The sequence below is a fragment of the Rhinolophus ferrumequinum genome, chromosome 17, assembly GCF_004115265.2.
Source record: "Rhinolophus ferrumequinum isolate MPI-CBG mRhiFer1 chromosome 17, mRhiFer1_v1.p, whole genome shotgun sequence".
NCBI classification, from domain to species: Eukaryota; Metazoa; Chordata; class Mammalia; order Chiroptera; family Rhinolophidae; genus Rhinolophus; species Rhinolophus ferrumequinum.
The window spans coordinates 8,975,920-8,995,307 of NC_046300.1; the positions used below are offsets into that span (position 1 = coordinate 8,975,920).

At 46.7% G+C, this 19,388-nt stretch overlaps 1 protein-coding gene across 2 annotated transcripts; it reads right to left on the reverse strand.

The window, feature by feature from the left end:
- Nucleotides 1-8,298: 8,298 nt before the first annotated feature.
- Nucleotides 8,299-10,311, reverse strand: CCRL2 (C-C motif chemokine receptor like 2). Of its 2 annotated transcripts, none has more exons than XM_033131629.1 (2): nucleotides 9,986-10,311; nucleotides 8,299-9,424 (listed from the first exon to the last, which is right to left on the reverse strand). In XM_033131629.1, exon 2 carries the CDS (start codon nucleotides 9,410-9,412, stop codon nucleotides 8,354-8,356), a length of 1,059 nt encoding a protein of 352 aa, XP_032987520.1. In that variant the 5' UTR covers nucleotides 9,413-9,424; nucleotides 9,986-10,311; the 3' UTR covers nucleotides 8,299-8,353. The 2 variants fall into 2 exon arrangements, with proteins under 2 accessions (XP_032987520.1, XP_032987519.1); XM_033131628.1 differs by lacking the exon at nucleotides 9,986-10,311 and adding an exon at nucleotides 9,851-9,963.
- Nucleotides 10,312-19,388: the final 9,077 nt, after the last annotated feature.

The window sequence follows — 19,388 nt, forward strand, 5'->3', positions numbered from 1 at the left end:
TTTCTTCAGCAAGTGGGGTGAGGTCACTCGTTCTCTCTTCACCCCACTGTACTTTGATTCTAACCTGTTCGCTCTCCTGACGTGATTCTGGAAAAGGACACCCCTGCCCTCCCAAACCGCCCAGCTTAGGAGCCTTTCGCTGCTTCTGATCCCGCTGACCACACTGTTTCCTCACTATCCATGCCACTCCTCCTCCTTTCTGGCCTTCGTTCTCTGCCTTCGTGCCTTTAAGGGAGTCTCCCATGGTTTTCTGCTCCAAAGTTTTGTTTCTGACCCACTGTCTTGGTGCCAGGAAAGGGAATTAAGGGAGAACCAAGTGGCTGGGTTTTAGTTACAAATGCCCAGACTCCCCTCATTGGGGGAGAGAGCAAACGGGCCCGTGGTGGCCAGGTACCTGCTCCCTCAGATTAGTACCCAGATCAGTAACCCTCAGGTGAATGCCCAGGACAGCGTTTGTCTTCAGGGGAGGCGTACGGAGAGAGGCTAGCAGCCCCCAGGAAGGAAAGGGTAGTAAAGATCCGTAAGTGAGGAGCAGCTGGCATATCGGGGCAAAAGGTGTCCAGGAGAAAGCGAGGCCCCTGAATCTGTGGGAATTCTGAGAAAGACCCTGAGCCTCCGCAGTGTGGGAGATAGACACCAGAGGTATATTATTTGGAATTTAAATGAGCGTTTCACCCCAGAAAATTAAAGGCTATGGAGACACTTGGGTGAGACAAGAATAGATAGAGAAAAAGAAGAAAAAGCACAACATTTCCTCTGCTTCAGCTTCTCTGGGACAACAGTCAAAGCTTTTCGGTCATTGGAAAGACCCAGAGTGTGGACTTTGTCTTAGCAAGAGAAGCGTCCCTGTGAAAGGCTGCCGAGACTTGTTTGTCTGATAGTCTTGGAGGGAAACAAAACCAAAAGCTGTGTCCACAGTGAACTCCCCCAGACAACCATGCTCATGGATTCCTCCCGAAGTTGGAAATGTGTGTGTCACGTCCCATAGCTGCGCAGATGCTTCTTTCTCTGCCTTCTCCATGTCCAGGCCATGCCGGTCAAACCTCTGAACCACCACCAGACCGATGGTCCCCACCCCATGTCACCCCCTCACACTGAATTGAGTGTGGGCTCCCCTTGGTGTCTCTGTTTTCACTTCCTCAGACTCCAAGTTCCCTACAGTCTTCAAGGACAGCTCACGGCCTTGCATTCTGAACAGTTTTTCTCTACTTCTCGAGCCCCTGGCAGGGCCTTCAGGCCTGTGTTCAGTCACCTTCCTCCCTGAAATTCCCTCTGCCCCTGAGTGTGGTCCCTGGGGAAGAGGCCACCTTGTTCCCTTTGTCCTGGTGGAGAATGACGTCCAACAGATTCAGGAACGTAATCTGACCTTCTTGGTGCCAGACCTTTGCCCTCAGGAACCCGAAATGAAATGTTTTCTCGGCCTACTGTTCTGCTCTAGGCCTCTGGTCTAAAATGTCGAATTTTCTGGAGCTCGGTTGTGCTACTTTCACTGCAACATACAAAACCAAACAACACCCCCGACCCCAACCTCCTTAACTTTCTCTTCCTCTTAGAGTTGGGAGAGAGCCTGAGGGTGTCATTTCCTGGTCATAGCCCAGTGTTTCGAATCATTAACTTAGGATCCCTGAGAAAGGGGGAGAGGAAGGCAAAGAGAATATGACCTTCAGGGTGAGAGTGCTCTCTCTCGTCCCCGCTGCCTTTCCTCGCCAGACTTGCTCCAAGCGGATGTGAACAGGAGAATCAAGCACGTTCCACTGCCCTGGGCCAGACAGACGCAGGGCAGGCCGAGCCTTTCCCGATAAGGCCCTTCTCCTCCCCATCCTCAGCCTCCAGAATGGTGGGTCACCACAGCTTTACAGAGATGTCAGAAGACAAAAATGGTACAGCGGGCATCTCCTCTTTTCTGAGCCCGACCTTGTTAGAGGAAGTCACACTTCCCTCATCTTCCCCCAAGTGGAGTTAACCTTCTACATACATCAAGAGTCTTCAGACAAATCGAACCGCTAGGAATCCTAAGGGCAGCTTCACAGGAAAAGACCTGAGCACAGGGTGCCCACACACAGTTCCGGGTGGGGGTAAGGGGGCAGTGCGATGGCGCAGGGGAAATTCTACATTAGAAGCAGTGAGCATTTCATGGTGCCTGGTCAGAGATCAATCAGAGAGTGGCCTTGCCGGCCCATATAGGGCCTCTATGCAAAGTGCGAGGGAGGTGCCCATTTGCTGGTGTATGTATAGGCCCCTCCTGGGGATGGCGGCCTGGTGAGCAGTGTGGGCTGCATTTCAGCCCCCCCTTTCAGGATGCCATAGGCAGGCTGTAGCTGCATAGCTGCACAGGTCGCTACAGAAACAGAAGTCTGACCAGGGACAGGAAAGTCCCAACCCCTTCCTCCCCTCTCCCAATGCCTTCTGGGATATTTCACAATTTCTCTTGCATTGATAATATGTCCCCATTCAGAGAACTACACAGCAGCTTCCAAGATGGTGTTCCTTGTGGGGGAATCATTCACATTTGATCTCAGATACCCTCCCTTCAGCTGACTGCTTTATCTTTTTGTAACATCAATCACTCTCCCTGGCCCAGTAATGACTTCATTTCTCCTATTCCAGGTCACATTTTTAGGACTGGTTTGGGTACATGTCCTTATCATTTTTATATCTATTGGGGACTCTAGGTGGTATGGGTGTAGCAACTCTGAAATCTTTTATGTGTGTGTAGATTGAGAAAATGAGCAAATGTGTTGATGTTTTTGGGACCTAGAGTTACTGTGAAAGAAGGAAGATAGAAATATGTAACGGGGAAAGCAAGGCAGAATCTTTGGGTTGAACTGGAATGGGAAGTACTAGTGCAGACTCACAATTTGGGTACAATTTTCTTTGTGCGTGTAATATAGTGTTACTAATTGTGCGTATTTATCACTTGGAAGACATTTATTAACTTGTATTAGATTCTTCTCTGATGCTTACCTTTTAGCATGGCATGTCATTAAATTGTACACCACTTCCAACTGAAGATTAGATGGAAGCTCTTCAGTTGCACCATTTGTTTTTGAAATATGGAAACCTCTTTTGTCCTTGCATCGAGGTCTGAAAAACTCCTTTGGATGAGTAGTTTAAGCTCAGAAAATATATCTGATACAAATTTGTAGGAGAATGGAGATCTCATTTCTTAACTTTTAATAGTATGGGAAGTGTGTAAAGTGGCTTGACATTTCTTGTGATTCAAAGCATAGTTGTCAAGTGACTTGGCTGTGGTATATGTTTCATAGGTAAGTGCTATTTTGCCTTGTAATTCTAGGTTGAGTTTATTAAGAAACAGAATCAATTCTGCAGAAAAATCTAATTTCCAGAGCCATTCAATGTTCTGTCAGGGAGATAAAGACAGTCCGTGTTCAGAAAAATTTCAGTCTTGGCCCTGGACTCCAAATATCACAATAAAACTTTACCATTTCTAAGCCACCAAACTGCTGTGTGGCCGGGCCAATTGTGGGACCTACCTGACCAACTTGTCTCTCTATGAGGCTGTTGTCATCACGCCCAGTGCTGGGACTGGACGGTCATGAGGTATAGCTGGGAGGGGAGACGGATGGATATAAAGAGGAGGAGAGCAAGGATGAGTAGGGACTCACAAGCATGAGCTGGAGCCCAGGAGGACAGACTGAAACCATGTCAGCTCTTGTTGCCCTGACCTTGCTGATAAGGGGGACCTGCAAAAGTCATGGCTCTTTATCACAAAGTTAAACCCTCGCACTTGGACTTGGAGTTGGAGAGGCTGAAGGAGGACCTAGGAGCAGGCCTGACACACACCACAGTGAGGGGAGATAAGGGTCACCGTGTGCGAGCGACAAAATGGCTGCTGCCTCACTTCCACCCTCCAATCCTCTCTCAAGAATCTCTCCTGGGTCTCATCCCGGAAACATGCAGGTCAGAGAACTCTGGGAAATGTAGTTCAGCCTAGCCACGCCGACACATTACAAAGCCACCACACTCTACCAGGAGCTTATCTGAAGAAAACAATTTATCATGAGTAAACAGTTCTTAAGAATGATGTTGCCCATCACATAACAAGTTGAAATCATAAAAATATCCAATGTTAGAGTACAGAAATTAATGAGTTTAAGTATGTGAACATGATTAATTCTTACATAGTCTATAAAAACAGACATTTTAGACACTATCTAGAGACAGAAGAGATATTTACGGATTACAGGTGACTAAAGCAGAGTGCAAAATCCTGTTGTATTGAAGTGCAGTTATGAGAAAACATGCCTGCAAATGGAAGGTCGTGTGCAAAAATGAAAACAGCTGGGATAGGATGGTGGAATGTTAGGGTGACACGTTCACTGTGATTTTAATACTCCGATGTTGCCATATGGTAGCTAATTATTGTTTTGGTGTTTTACTACCCTCCAGCCCCACAATTCCATCCTCACTATTAAAGCAGCTGGCATCGCTGGGACCTTGAGTGAGCGGTGGAGGGAGAGTTATGTCTTTCTGAAGCCATGAGATCATATGGATTCTTTCAATTTAACACCAACAATGCTAAAATCATCTAGAATTTTTCTTCTAATATAAAAATGTTCAATTTACTTTCTCTATGATATCCTAATGAAAACTGTAACCCTTTTCAGGAAGTGCTCCTGTTACGTGTCGGTGAACCCCTTCCTCCTGACTTCCCTCACAGGCATGAGTACCACCTGTCCCTGGGGGACAGCTAACTCCTGCGTTGGCTGAGTCTTTCTCTTGGTCACTTTCTCATCCATCATCACATCCCATCTCCTCGAGTCCATTCAGAGGTGATCAGACAAACTCTGCCCTGGAGTCCTTCAGACATGAGCTAGAGACACAATGAGTATATACGTGAATCGTCATTGGATGGAATTGTTGCAAGCTTAGGGACATAGGCTGTGTATTCTGCAGAGGATGGAGGACCTGTCTGCACGGGGTAGCTGGGAAGGTCCTGAGCCTTGGCGAGCCAGCTGTGTGCACCCCAAGGAAGTGTGAAGCAGGTGCACTGCAAAGGCAGACGCCCGAAACAGCGAGTGGGCAGGGTCTCTGGTGGGGAGGGCTGCTCACAGATTCACAGAGTAAACTAAACCTGCAGAGCTGGTCAGAGGGCAGAGGAAAACATGCTCGCTGTAGGTGATGATGTCATCCTGCCCACCAGGCTCTCAAAGAGGCAGGAGCTGAGCCACATGTTCCCTGTGCCTTTGGGCAAACATATTAGGCATTTACCTGGAACAGCCGCAGGAGGCTGAGGTAGGAAGGAGGAGGCCTGTGAGAGCTGAAATTCAAGCACCATCAGGGTTCAGGCAACACCCAGGGAAAGCACTCTGCGGACAGCGTTCCCTGAGCCCATCCCTGTGGTGCTTTCCCAGCCCTCACAGCTGCCAGCAGCCCTGCAAGGGGAAGGCCTTATCCCCAGTTGTCTGAGGCTCAGGGAGGCCCATGGCGGGTGTTAGGTCCCACAGGAAGAGACAGACACCCCTTTCCAGGCCCTCCCAAGAGGGGGACTCCAGGGAACTGACTCAAACCCCAGCTGTGGCTAAGGCCAAACCTCGGGGGAAAAGACATCAAGGGGTTTAGAGTCTGAAATTTGGATCAAAGATTTTCTTCTGTTAGAAGTGCCAGAGATGGTTCTTTGGAGAAGTTTTTTTCAGTGTCTAGAAATGGGCAGCTGAGAGGAGCAGCAATCATAGGACCGGTCTTCCCCCAATCCTCTGGACTGTTGTAAAAAATCCAGTGTAATCATACACAGAAACTCACTCTGTGCACGAAGCCCTACAGACATTTGGGAAGCACTGAGCACTGGGTGGAGGCAACGGGCAGGACAGGAAAGGACACTGATGTCAGAAAATGACAAGGCCGCATTCTTTCATGACAGCCATGTGATTTCAGCCTCAGTCTCCACTTTTATAAAATGAGGCAGGTGAGACTCAATTTTCTTTGAAAGACTGGTATGTGATGCAGGTAAGATGTCTGTGCAGGCACATGGCAGAGCATAAAGTCCTGCTGAAATTCAGACGTGGCACGGGAGCCCTAGACCAGGAAAGGGTGAGCAGCTCCCAGGAGGGAGCACAACGCTGGCTCAGGTGGCCGTGGCACATTTGAAACAGGAAAAGACAAGATTACTTGTTGCTTAACTGAAATTCAAATTTAACTGGGTATCCTGTATTTTTTTCAACTTTAAATTTTATTGCTTTTTTATTTACTATACCAATCATATTTCCCATTTTCAAATTTGTTCAATTTGTGCCCACAAATAAATAGAATTGAGATGAACCGAAGATTGCTCATGAGATTTCAATCTTTCTTTCAAATTTCCCAAATCAGAATTACTCTGACTTGATAGAATTTTTTATTTTTTATTTTTTTACATTAGAAAATAATTTAGTTAAAACAGACACACTGTCAATTCTTCTTGAATACACTAGCCGCCTTCTTTTTGGGTTTTCACTGGTTGTTAATTTCCTAATGCAGTGGTTTGTGGAAAAGTGGAGAAGCATGTGTTATTTTTACCTTTGGGATAATAGTCTTCTTGTTCTAACTCTGGAGGAGATCTTGCTGGATTATTAACATTCCAAATATACTGCTCATGTGTGTGGGCTGTTGTAACTGGATTATCCATCGCGAACTTTTGATTTTTGATAACCATTTCACTCTCAGTCACTGAAAGAGTTTGCAGATCCTTATTCTCTAGTCACTCTATGCTTTCATTCTGAAAATTCTGACAGAATTTGTCGTTTGAGTTCATCACTGCATCTGTAAACATCTGAAAGTGATGTCATTTTCTGAGATTTATGTCCCACATGTGGTAGGAGAAGTGAATGGAGAGTCCAGATCAACTGGTATAATTTGTGAAGAGAATGTCTCTGTCCCTTTTCCTTCTCCTCTTCTTGAACTTCTTAACCTTCTTTTCATATCTGTTGGGATGCTTTCTTCCAAGGTCTCACTCTTGACATGTCATGGTGCTTTTATTTGCTATTTAATATCATTCTGGATGAGTTTTGTCTTAGTCACCTTGGGCTGCCATAACCACCTTGGGCTGCCATGATACCATAGACTGGGTGACTTTGAGAATAGAAATTTATTTTCTCCTGGTTCTGGAGGCTGGAAGTCTGAGAACAGGGTACCAGCATGGCCGGGTTCTGGTCAGGCACTCTTCCTGGCTAGCAGATGGCCGCCTTCTGTCTATGTCCTCACATGGTGGAGAGAGATTGAGAAAGCTCTCTGGTGTCTCTTATAAGGGTACTAATCCCATCACGACGGCCCCACCCTCATGATCTCATCTAAACCTAATGACCTCCCAAAGTCCCCATCTCCAAATACCATCACATTGGGGGTGAGGGCTTCAATTTATGAATTTGGAGGGGGTACAGTTCATCCATAGCCCCCACTGAGGACATGGAAGAGACAGTACTTGCTACAGATTGTGCTCCTCTGGAGTCTCCCCAGGTGCCACCCCCTCCTCCTCCCTCCTCAGCGATGGAGGTGGGAGGCTGTAGTCCATGGGCATTCTGTATTTCCTCTGTCAACTCTACATGGGACATGGGACAGAAACACGGGCACTAGATCTCCCTAGGCAAATGCTTATTGTGATGTTTTGTAGTCACAGGCTGTTGAGGCCGGAGGTATATGTTATACTGAAAGGGACCAAACATACATTGTGTTAAACATTTCTAAACCTAACCTTACACTTATTATTGTTAAATAGTAGGAGGAAGTACTAGAAACTTTGGGAGGCTCCCAGGTTGGGGGTCTCAGGGGTGTAAGGAGTAGCAAAGAAAGCCTGGCGAAATCACACAGAGCTTGTCACTCACTTTACCTCTCTTTAATCGGAACCTGCAGCTGTCCAGTTCTTTCAATCACCTCTAAGAAAATATGCCTAAAATATTACTTCTATATGAACAGGTCACTTTTAATTTGGAATGTGGTCCAATTGGTTTTAAAAGTATGTATTTATTTCATGTGCTTTCTTGTCCAGTTTTTGGAAGTCTGGCATGCTGGACACAGCATAGGCTCTGGAGTGGATGGCACTGGGGTTTATGTCTCAGCCCTGCGACTCTCTAGCTGTGTGATCTTAGACAAATTTCAGAGCCTCAGTTTCCTCCTCAGAGAAATGAGACTAATTCCCCCTGAACGCACCATGGACAAGAAAAGAGCTCACTTTTTACAAAGAGCCCAGCACAGTGCCTGAGATACATTCGAAGCTTGGTAAATATTTGTTCACCTCCCCCTTTTCTTCCTGTATCTATTTCATATACAGATGTGTAAAAAAAAAAATTACACAAAACAATGTAATGAAACAAAAAACAAAAACCAATGTTTATTTATCCGGATTTTGATGCAAACTAGTTTACACCTCAGTGGAGTGGTCGTGTTCTCCCCATGACGTATCTTGTGCAGAGTTCTCGGTGGGTCGTGGGGGAGTGTTATCACACAGATGGAAAAGGTGGCAGAGGTATTTCCGAAATGCCTTGTCGAGAAGTCCGTAGAGGAGCGGGTTGACGCAGCAGTGGGTGGCTGCAATGATTCTCGTTATCTGAACGCTTCTGTCCAGGTTGTAGCTGCTCTTGCAGTCCTGCAGAGAGAAGTGTTCCTTGAAAGTAGACAGGAGAAGCGCCATACCGTAGGGTCCCCACATCAGCAGGAAAACAACCATGATGGCGAAAACAAGCTTGAAAAGGTCATACTTCTTGTCCCTGGACCTCAGTGTTATTCTCATTCGCACGTAGCAAAATATGAAAACTAGCGATGGCACGAGAAGTCCCACAATATTCACCTTTAAGGTGAGAAAATACTTCCAGAATGTCTCATCACCTGGTAGGAAATGGGGTCTGCTAAAGAAGCACTTGTGTTCCTGTCTTTGTAATCCCATCTGGGATTTGTAAGGCAGGAATTCAGGCAAAGTGACCAGGATGGCTGTTATCCATGCCAGGACACTTGTGATGATGCCACAGGCCATCTTCCCGGCGGCTGAGAAGTTTCTCACGTGGAAAAACACCAGGTAGTTCTTCCCTGTCAGAAGGACATTGAACAATGCCTCACCTTGCAGGCCCATGGAGGAGAGAGCCGCGAGAATTTTACACATGGAATCGCCCAGAAGCTCCCCATGGGAGGCGCTGTGAGCCCAGAACGGCAGGGTAAACAAGAAACACAAATTAGACATGGCCAAGTTGAGGAAATAGATATTTTCCACGTGTCTGAGTCTTTTATATTTGACCAGGATAAGCATAACCAAGAAATTGTCCAGGAGACCAAGCAGGAAAACTGTAGCGAAGAGTGGAGGCAGCAGCTGGGAGGCCAGGATCTTGGCGTCATACTGGGGGCACTGTTCTGTCTCACTGTGATTCAGGTCGTCCGCTATGAGGACGTCATAATCATCACCGTCTGCTGCTGATATGTTATGAGCCATCTTCGGGCTGCCCTGCAGAGAAATGAAAAATGGTTTTCCCTTCAAACAGCTGTATGGTCCTGGAGGAGACAAGCAGTACTACCGGCCACACAGCTATGTTTTCCCTCCTCTGGGGCTTAATTTTAGCCAGAGGAGGTCTCCACCTCAGAAGATTGAAAAGAAACATTTCTGTAACATGTCCCTACTTCCCGAGGGCCGCTGCTATGCTCCGTCTATTCACGAAGCACTTAGATGCTTAGTAGTGTGTTAGTCCTACGGGCAAATACAAATCAGCAGGACGCTTCTTCAAAGAACTTCATTCTCTGGGTAGAAGCAAGACCTGCCCACTTGAAAATAATGTATAAGAAAACACACAATTAAAGAGAACCAAGACCTGTGGTCTAGTTTCACAAAATTGATGTCAGTCATAATTTCTACATGTTTAAAAAGTTTTCTCACCCCTTGAAACAGCTTCCTGTGACAGGCGGAGAGGTCTGAGTTCTTCTCTCGAAGGATATGAACAAATGTTTGTAAAAGCGAAACCATACTAAGCATCAACATGGACATAGCTGGTTAAAAACATCGATGACTTACCACTTGACCGAGTTCCTGGGGGGAAGGCTGGGGCCTCCCGACCTACCATCTGAGTGGCTGTGGGAATGGCCTGGGACAGTGGAAAGACCGGCTTCCTTTTGAACAGAAGGTCCTGACCTTCAGGGGCAAGAGAAACCACTGTTTGTTTCTGGTAGCTCTGCCCACCAGTCACAGGTCTTGGGGATCGATGGAAATAAAGCCACTGGAAAGCTCCCTGAGACCCCCAGGGTGTTTCTTAAGCCTCTGAGAGAAATGGGGAAGTTGTTTTCTCCTCTGCCTCCCCCTGTACCCCGCCTTTGATTTCCCCATGGCTGTAGACAGCCGTCCTCCTGGCTTCCCCAGATAAAGGAACTCAGTTACAGCTGCTCCTTGGTGATAGGGAGGGAGGGAGAGTGGGAGGGGGAGGGAGGCGCTTCTGACAAGCAACACACTGAGCAGGGAACAGCAGAGGAGAAAAGTGTCACCCGCCAATACTGATACTTGCAGCCCCCAGGGGCCTGAGGCCCGCCTGCAGCCTGTCAGCAGCGTCAGCAGAAGCCCACTCCCTGAATCAACACAGGCTTTGAGAACTTATAGTGAGATCCCCAGTGAGCCACGTGTGCTTACGTGTTTATTGCCACCTTTGAGAGTGCCAGTGAGCGTGAGCTGCTGTGAGCACTGACGGGGAATGGAGGAGGTAGGCAAGCCATTAGGAGCTGACCCTCCTCCGAGTAGGAGAACCCAGCACAGGAAAATTCCATGATACGGGCATGGCGGCATCATCAAGTCGGGGAGTAAGTTCAACCCAAGACAAGGCTGGGGGTGGGGTGAGCTTGGAGGCCGGAGAGAGGAAACTGAGAGAAGAGTCCAGATGTGAAGTGGGGGCAGGAGGTCGTGGGGAGGGAGGAGGAGGACGTGGGGGGATTGGAAGAAGGACAGACTGGGAAGAGGGACTGGAAACAGCTGAAAAGTCTGTAGGAACTTCTCCCAGATCAGCTGTACCTGTCAGTGACCTCAGGTGGGGACCAGTTCTACAGATTGTTTCAGTGCTCCTGTGGCCAGTTAAATGACATCCTGTTAATGCCCGCGAGGTGTCTGAGGTAGCATTCCATACAGAACATGGGCCTGTCAAAAGAGAACTAGAAACGAGGAAACTGTTAAGAGAAAGGAAAAATGAGTGTAAGAAGGGCCCAGACGGATATGTGATGGAACGTTAAATATAACTCAAAGGGAAACGCACGCATTCCTCTTATGGAGGGGTTGGTGCTGGTGGGAACAGGGGCTGTGGCAGGTTCCTCCTCCCCTCCCCCCACAGTATGGGCTTCTGCCAGGGACTGAGGGTCACTGTGCCCTGGGAAGCTGGGCCCACTGGTCGTGGCCGAGGCTTGGGGACCAGCAGTTGTCCTTCTTCCTGGGGCCCTCCCTCCTGCAGCAGGACTGTTTGGAGCTACCCCAGGCCTCCCAGGACCTGGAGTGCGTAGGTGATGGTGTCTTTTCATGCTCTATTGCCTGATGCTCACTGGTCAGTCTCAGGCAAGGGGATGAGAGTCAAATCCAACTGTGAGACGTGAGAAGTCACATGAATATACCCTGCATGTGATGTGGTTAAGTGGAGTGAAATAGCAGCAGGCAGGCGCCTCCTATGTGTCACAGAATCATGTGAAATTTGAAGTTTCCCACAGGGGAAAAAACACTGTTTTGTAAATTTCAGATCGCTCTAACTTCCCGTATTAGCATGGCCTTCGCTTTCAGTATTATTTCATTTTGGCTTCATTCCCAGCGTCTCTTTATCCATATGTGGGCCCCTGGGACTCCGTTTAAAAAAAATTGAGATGTAACTGATGTAGAACATTGTGTAAGTTTAAGGTGTGCGATGGACTGATTTGATACATCTGTCTAGTAATATGATTGCCTTCGCAGCGTTAGCTAACATTAACACCTCACTTGTTCTAGGGTGGGAACAGTCAACACCCATTCTCTTGGCAAGTGTCATGTCTGTAATACTGTTTTGTTCTCCATAAACACCGTACTGTGTATTCGATCTCCAAGGCCATGGGATTCTTGGAACTTCTCAAGCGGTAGGAAGGAATGCTTGGGAGGTCTGAAGATGAAGCAAAGGGAAGGTCTTATGTACCATTCCAACATCTGGAACCGTAGAGGGTCAGCGCTGTCCGTGAAACTTCACCGCGTTCTGTGCCTTTGGCACGTGGCTCACAAACCTTCCCCTTTAGGGTCTGAGTTCCTCCTTACGGCCATAGTTCAATCTCAATTTCAGTTGAAGAAGCTATCGCATTACAACTCTCGTTCCCTGGTACATGTAGATCTCATTGATTCATTGATTTAGTAAGTATTTATAGAGTGCCGAGCATCGTTCTCGGTACAAGACATATAGGCAAACATCCGGACCTTCATAGAGCTTACATTCTACAGACACAAACAAAATAAGTAAGTACCTTGTAGGATAGTAGGAGAGAAGTCCTATGGAGAAAAACAAAGCAGGAAGGAGGAGAGGGAGGCCAGTGTGGCTCAGGTGCTCACATTCTGTACATAGGATGGTCAGAGTCTGAGCTGGCGAGAGGAGCCCTGAAGCAGCCAACAATTAGGTCCAACACCTAATGCTCCTGTTCTCCTCCTTTCTTGGTACGAAGTTCCCGTTTGTGTCAGGGAGGTTGGAAAACACACTGGGTAATGGATTTAGCGATAATTTTATAGATGGTGCAGAAATATTCTTTATGTTCCATTGATCCTCAAAGATAAGAGAGGGATTAAGAAGCTCCTAAACATCATTCTCCGGAAGCAAAAGACTCAAGACTCGAGTAGGAGGTGACCTCATCTCCTCCTTTTCTCAGAACTCTCTCAACTTCCTGGTCCACAGCTTCAGATATAATCGTGGCCACCTGCGTTCTTTCCTCTTTTTGTGGAGTTGATCCTCTTATATCGAAGGCTGATTTCTCCTGCACTCTGGATGTCATTCTGCCTAACTTCTATCAGTTGTTTCCACATTTTGTTTTAGCACCAACCTCTCTTTCTCTACTGGGATCTTCAGAATTTTAAAATGCTCATTTTTAAAATGTCTCTCCCTTAAATAATGACTATAGACCCGCCCTTAACCCCACACACTGCTCACTACTTACTCTCCCTCTTTTCAGGTAGCCTTCATTAGTTGTGTAAACTCACTGTTCCTAGCTCATCGTTGTCCATGCCCTACTCCCCCGCACCCCCAGCCTGGCTCCTGTCCTCACCGTTCCACTGAGATTGGTTTCCCAAGGGTCACCAGCCACATCCTGTGGTGAAATGAATTCAATTGTTCTGCTAAGTTGGGGCAACTAACGCATCATGTGCCATGAAAAGGAAGTGTCCAATATCTCCCTGTCCCCAATAAAACAAAAAATAACAAAAACCTAAAGATAACAGTACACAAACAGAACTACCTCCAGGGCTACCCAAGCTGAAGAAGTCCTTAATGGTTTGGAAACCTCTATGGAATTAAAAAAACAGGAGTATAGGACTTTCTAGTAAAGATGGCAGACTGAAGCAGGATCACAGAGTCTCCCCCTTCCAGTACCTTATAAAATGACCCCAAAACGGTATCAACAAAAATCTAAAAATTTGCTAGTAGCAACAGAATAAGAGATAGGGTACAATCTTATTTCAAAACTTTGAAATGTGGTGCATTAGAACTGTGTGTAAACCTAATCCTATGACAGATATAGTACTGAAGCAAGAAGGACAATCAATAAATTATGAGAATTATTCTAATGCTCTCCAAATAGGAGACAAGTGCACTCAGAATGTACGTCTCCCTAGCAAAACAAAGGCAAACACCTACTGAGTTAAAACGCCCATATTCCAGAAGTGTTTGTAGGACTTTTCATATTGTAAGACCATGTGCTGAATTAGGGCAAGAAGCCAAATCCCACGAGAGTGGAATATGCCCATGTCTACACTGAAGGGGTTCTGGTAATAACCTTTTGCTCCTTTTTTAGTATTTTGATTCCTTATAAAATACTTTTAATCAAATCATGGTTTCATCAGATCGTTCAGGGGCTTAATAGTTTATAAAGCCTGTCCAGTGTTACTCATGGTGATCCATTTCCTTGTGTGTTTTGTAATCTCGATGTGAGTTCATATTTATTGGTGATTTTTTTTTTTTTCCCTGCAGCAGCTTTGTGTGGACTAAAGGGGGAACCCTATTTTCTGGAGAAGTTTTGTATTTATTTCAGCCAGGGGCCCTGGGGGCATCAATGGCCTGCGATGAGTTTTCCTGGTCTGTTTTTGGGGGTCTCCCATTTTGAGGGTATTATAAAATTGAACCTCATCTTTACATGAGGCACAGGGTTTGAATTCTCAGAGATTATTTCCTCTACCACTTAGAGCCTGGGCAAAAACTGATAAGCTTTCTCCTGCCTGTGAGCGAATTTCTTCTAATCCACATTGTCCCAAGTGCTATCTTTATGTCAGCACTTGTCAGTTCCAGCTCCCCATCTCACATAGCCCAAGGCTTTGCTGTCATTTGAGTTACACCTAGTGTGTGGCCTTTGATGTGTCTACATCAGACAGTGATCAAGATGGTAAATGCTCACTGAGTTGTGTTCCAATGAATATTTGTTGGACAGTCATTCCTTTATTCATTTCACAGGTATTTAGTGCCTGCTGTCTTGTAAATCTTTCTTTTTGCCCTTCTGTATCTACTCTCCCCTCTCCTCTACCCTACTTTAGATCCAGGGAGCCTTACCTAATTAATCACAGACATCCCCCACCCCCAAACCCCCACTCTGATTTTCAGCTGGGGTTGGCCAATGGGGAGTTTTAGGCAGGAGATTGGAGAATGAGGTCGAGGGATTTAGCTTCCCGGCTCCTTCCTGGTGGGGCTCAGGGGTCTCCTTCTTGGTGGGGCTGATATGTCCCTTGACCTATGGGCAGCTCTTGTCAGACACACCCTCCCCTCGGCCTTAGCCGCGGCATTGGCGGCCTGCTCTCTCTAGCACTGAGCACTTCACAATGTGCTGAGCTTCCCTGGACCCTGTCTAAATCTTTGTAAAGCACCCTCTTGCCAAAATGTCCTCAGCTGTCCTACTTGACTGTGCCACATGTTTTCCGACAGGCCCCTGCAGGACACATCTCCCAAGTGCTAGGAACTTTGCCAGGCCCTGGGACAAAATGATGATCAAAGTGACCCGTTCTCTACTCTCATGGCACTAACATTCTAGAGGGAGACGGTCAAGAACAACATGATTTATCATTCAGGGAGTCGTATGCTATGCTGGGGGAGCACGTGGGGGCGATGGGGCAGTCAGCAAGGGCACCTGGCCCAGGCCCCAGGGCCCAGGGCAGGTTTCCCGGAGTAGGCGCCATCTAAGCTGAAAGCCTGAGTGGGAGTTAGCCAAGTGAGGGGTGCATAGGCCTCTTCTCCTCCCCTCCCCGTTCCTCCTAGTCTCTTTTTTCAAGGTCCTCAAGGAACCATCTACTTGTATCTCAGAGATGGGGCAAAGGAAGGGAAAGTAGCACAACTGACGGCAGAGACATTTTATTACTTATCGGCATCTGTCACTGAGTTTTGGTGGAAGAGAAAGTTGAAACCAAGAACCAGATCATTTTAGATTGCATTCCTGAGAGTGCAGACGTCTTGTGGAAAGGCTCCCAGGAGACACACTCAGAAGGGAGTGAGCAAGGCAGGGCTGGGCAGAGGGAGAAGCCAATCACAACGTGGTTACAGCTGAGGCTTCAGCTGCCCCTGTGAGCAGCTCTGGAGCTGGCCTGGTCCTTCAGCACTGTCCCCCCCTGAGGGAAGGGGGCCAGGCCTCAGCCAGCCCACCTCAGCCAGCCATTGGCCTCAGCCATCCCCTGGGACGGAGCATAGCCTGGGAGGCAGGTCCTCGTGTCTCCGGGTGGTTCCCAGCAGCCTCATCCCCAGCAGCTGAGAGGGTGGGTGCACTGACCCTGAAGAGGACACTTGGGCAGAGCCCCCAACACCCACTGAATAGGCTGAGAGGTCGGGGTTTCCTGAACATTTCATTTGCCCTCATGACCAGAAATGGAAACTGAAATTTCAAAAACCACCATGTTGTAACACCATGAAACCCACACGTGTGGTTGTGTACACTGTATGAGTCACGTGCACATGGCCCACTCATTCCACCTGATCGGTCCCTTGGCTACTCACTCGTGCTCATCAGGGTGTGAAGAGAAAAGTCCACGGGGAACTAGAAGCTCCCTCCAGCTCCATCCTCCCATTTTCTCTTTTTCTCTTTCTCCTTCTCCTCTAATTGGCCACACTCCAGCTTTTGTAGGGTTGGCAGATTGGACAGTAACCGGTCCAACACTAACCATAGTTATGTTAAATAGATAAGAGCTCTTTTCTTATGAACAGAGGTGAAAGGTAGTAAACTAAGTAGCATCCTCGCTTTAAGAATATTCCCTTTCCACATTTATTTCTGGGTTCTCAATTCTATTCCATTGGTCTCTGTGTCTGTTTTTCTGCCAATACCATGCTGTTTTGATTTTTGTTGCCCTGTAGTACAAGCTAAAGTCAGGGAGTATGATACCTCCAGTATTGTTCTTTTTTCTTAAGATTGCTTTGGCTATTCGGGGTCTTTTGTGGTTCCATACAAATCTGATGATTTTTTGTTCTATTTCTTTAAAAAATGCCTTTGGGATTTTGATGGGGATTGCATTAAATCTGTATATTACTTTGGGTAATATGGCCATTTTAACTATGTTGATTCTTCCAATCCATGAGCATGGAATATCTTTCCTTTTCTTTGTGTCTTCTTCAATTTATTTTTGACAAAGAAGCAAAAAACATACAATGGAGAAAAGACAGCCTCTTTAATAAATGGTGCTGGCAGAATTGGAGAGTCACGTGCAAAAGAATGAAACTGGACTGCTATCTGTCACCATGTACCAAAATTAATTCAAAATGGATCAAAGACTTAAGACCTGAAACAATAAACTGCATGGAAGAAAACATAGGTACTAAACTTATAGTCGTTGTATACAAAGAGCATTTTATGAATTTGACTCCAAAGGCAAGAGAAGTAAAAGCTAAAATAAATGAATGGGAGTATATCAAACTTAAAAACTTCTGCACAGCAAAAGAAACCATCGACGAAATAAAGAGGCAACCAAGTGAATGGGAGAAGATTTTTGCAAACAGCGCCTCCGATAAGGGGCTAATATGCAAAATATACAAGGAACACATACAACTCAACAACAAAAAAACAAACAACCCAATTGAAAAATGGGCAGGGGACCTGAAGAGACATTTCTCCAAAGAAGACATACAAGTGGCAAATAGGCATGAAAAAATGCTCAATGTTACTAATCGTCAGCGACATGAAAATAAAAACCACAATGAGATATCACCTCACCCCAGTCAGAATGGCTATCATTAACAAGATAAATAGTAACAAGTGTTGGAGCGGCTGTGGAGAAAAAGGAACCCTCATACACTGTTGGTGGGAATGCAGGCTGGTGCAGCCGCTATGGAAGGCGGTGTGGAGGTTCCTGAAAAAATTACGAATAGAATTACCATATGACCCAGCAATCCCTCTCCTGGGTATCTACCCAAAAAAATCTGAAAACATTTATCCATAAAGACAAGTGTGCTCCAATGTTCATTGAAGCTTTATTTACAGTGGCCAAGACTTGTAAACAACCAAAATGTCCTTTGATAGATGAATGGATAAAGAAGTTGTGGTATATATACACAATGGAATACTGTTCGGCGGTAAGAAAAGATGAAATAGGATCATTTATGACAACATGGATGGCCCTTGAGATTATAATGCTAAGCGAAATAAGTTAGACAGAAAAAGTAGAGAACCATATGATTTTACTGATATGTGGTATATGAAACGAAAACAAACAAAAGAACAAGATAACTGAAAGAACAAAAACTCATAGATAATAGTTTAGTGGTTACCAGAGGGTAAAGGGGAAAAGGGAGGGTAAACGGGGTCTAATATATGGTGATGGAAAGAGAACTGACTCTGGGTGGTGAACACACAACGGGATTTATAGATGATGTATTACAGAATTGTACACCTGAAATCTATGTAACTTTACTAACAATTGTCACCCCAATTAACTTCAATTTAAAGGGGAATAAAAAACAATACTCCCTTTAACAAAATTAAACCATTAAACCACAACAGATATTAATTGTGGAAGACAGAGTTGGGCGCTGCTCCTCAGGCTGGGTGGTTGCTCTGGGCCCCTCAGGTGACTGAAGACTGCTTCCTCCCTGCCCAGCGCTCCCCCAGGGAGGGTCCTTGAAGCTCCTCAGAGGCTCGTCAGCCACTCCCTTCCAGGCCTGATAGCCTCCAAGGACTTGATCTGAGCCGGCTCCTTTGTCTGCACCAGAGTCCGCTGTACCCATCTCTTTCTCATTTCAAAGGATTCAGCCACACCCTCCAGAAAGGGTCATTGGCAAGGACCCCTTACTCTCCCAGAGAACCAGGACTTTTAAACCACAACGAAGGCTGCTCCTGTCCCCTCCGGAGAGCCCAGAACTTGAGGACAAAGTTGTGCTTTTCAAGGGGGAAGGAGGAAATATGATTCTGTGCTCCTTTGCCACGAGTTGGCACAGGAAGAAACAGGCAGGAGTTCTTAAGTTACATTGTTTTTTCGATTGCATCACAGAGCCAGTGGATGTTTTTTCCGCTCTTATCTTGCTCGGTGGCCCTGTGTTTGACTTCGCTGACACTTCCTCTTCCTTCCAGAGTTCTCGTCTCTGTAGTGGGCTCTGCCTATCCTGGCACCCCTTTTCCTTCTCCTTGGGGGGCACCTTTGCTATCTGTGTTCCTCAGGGTTCTGTCTTGAGCCCCGTGTCCACCCCTAGGGCATCCACTGCCCGTGACCCCAGATGTGGATCTCCACCCACGTGTTCTGCTGGGTTCAAGCCCAGCACATCCAGCTTCTCCTGAGACTGCCACCTGGATGTCCCCACAATTTCCAACTCAACCTATCCTAAAAACTAAACCCATTATCATATGCATATATCCTGAACCAGGCTGCCCATCCCACTGGGCCAGGGCCCAAGCCTTGAGCCCTCCTTCCATAAACCCAAGTCCTCATGAGTCATTCTCCTTCGTAGCTTTCAAGTTCATTAACTTCTCCGCACTCGAGCTGTTTTCCTTGGCAGAGGCCTCCATGGTGCCACAAGGAGGGCACTGCTAAAACCTCCACCCGGGTCCTATGCCTCCTTCCACTCTTGCCTTCCATGTCAGGGCACGTCCAAAGTAGGCATTCACTCCTGGGCTGCAAAACCCTCTCCAACTCCACTCCCGGCCCCACACTCCTTAGTGGCATTTAAGGCCCGTCCTCATTTGTCTTTTACTCACCACCTTCCAGTCCCATTTCTTTCCAATCCCTTCTCACTTTCTACTCTCACCCAACCACTCACCATTTCCTGAAGTGGCCT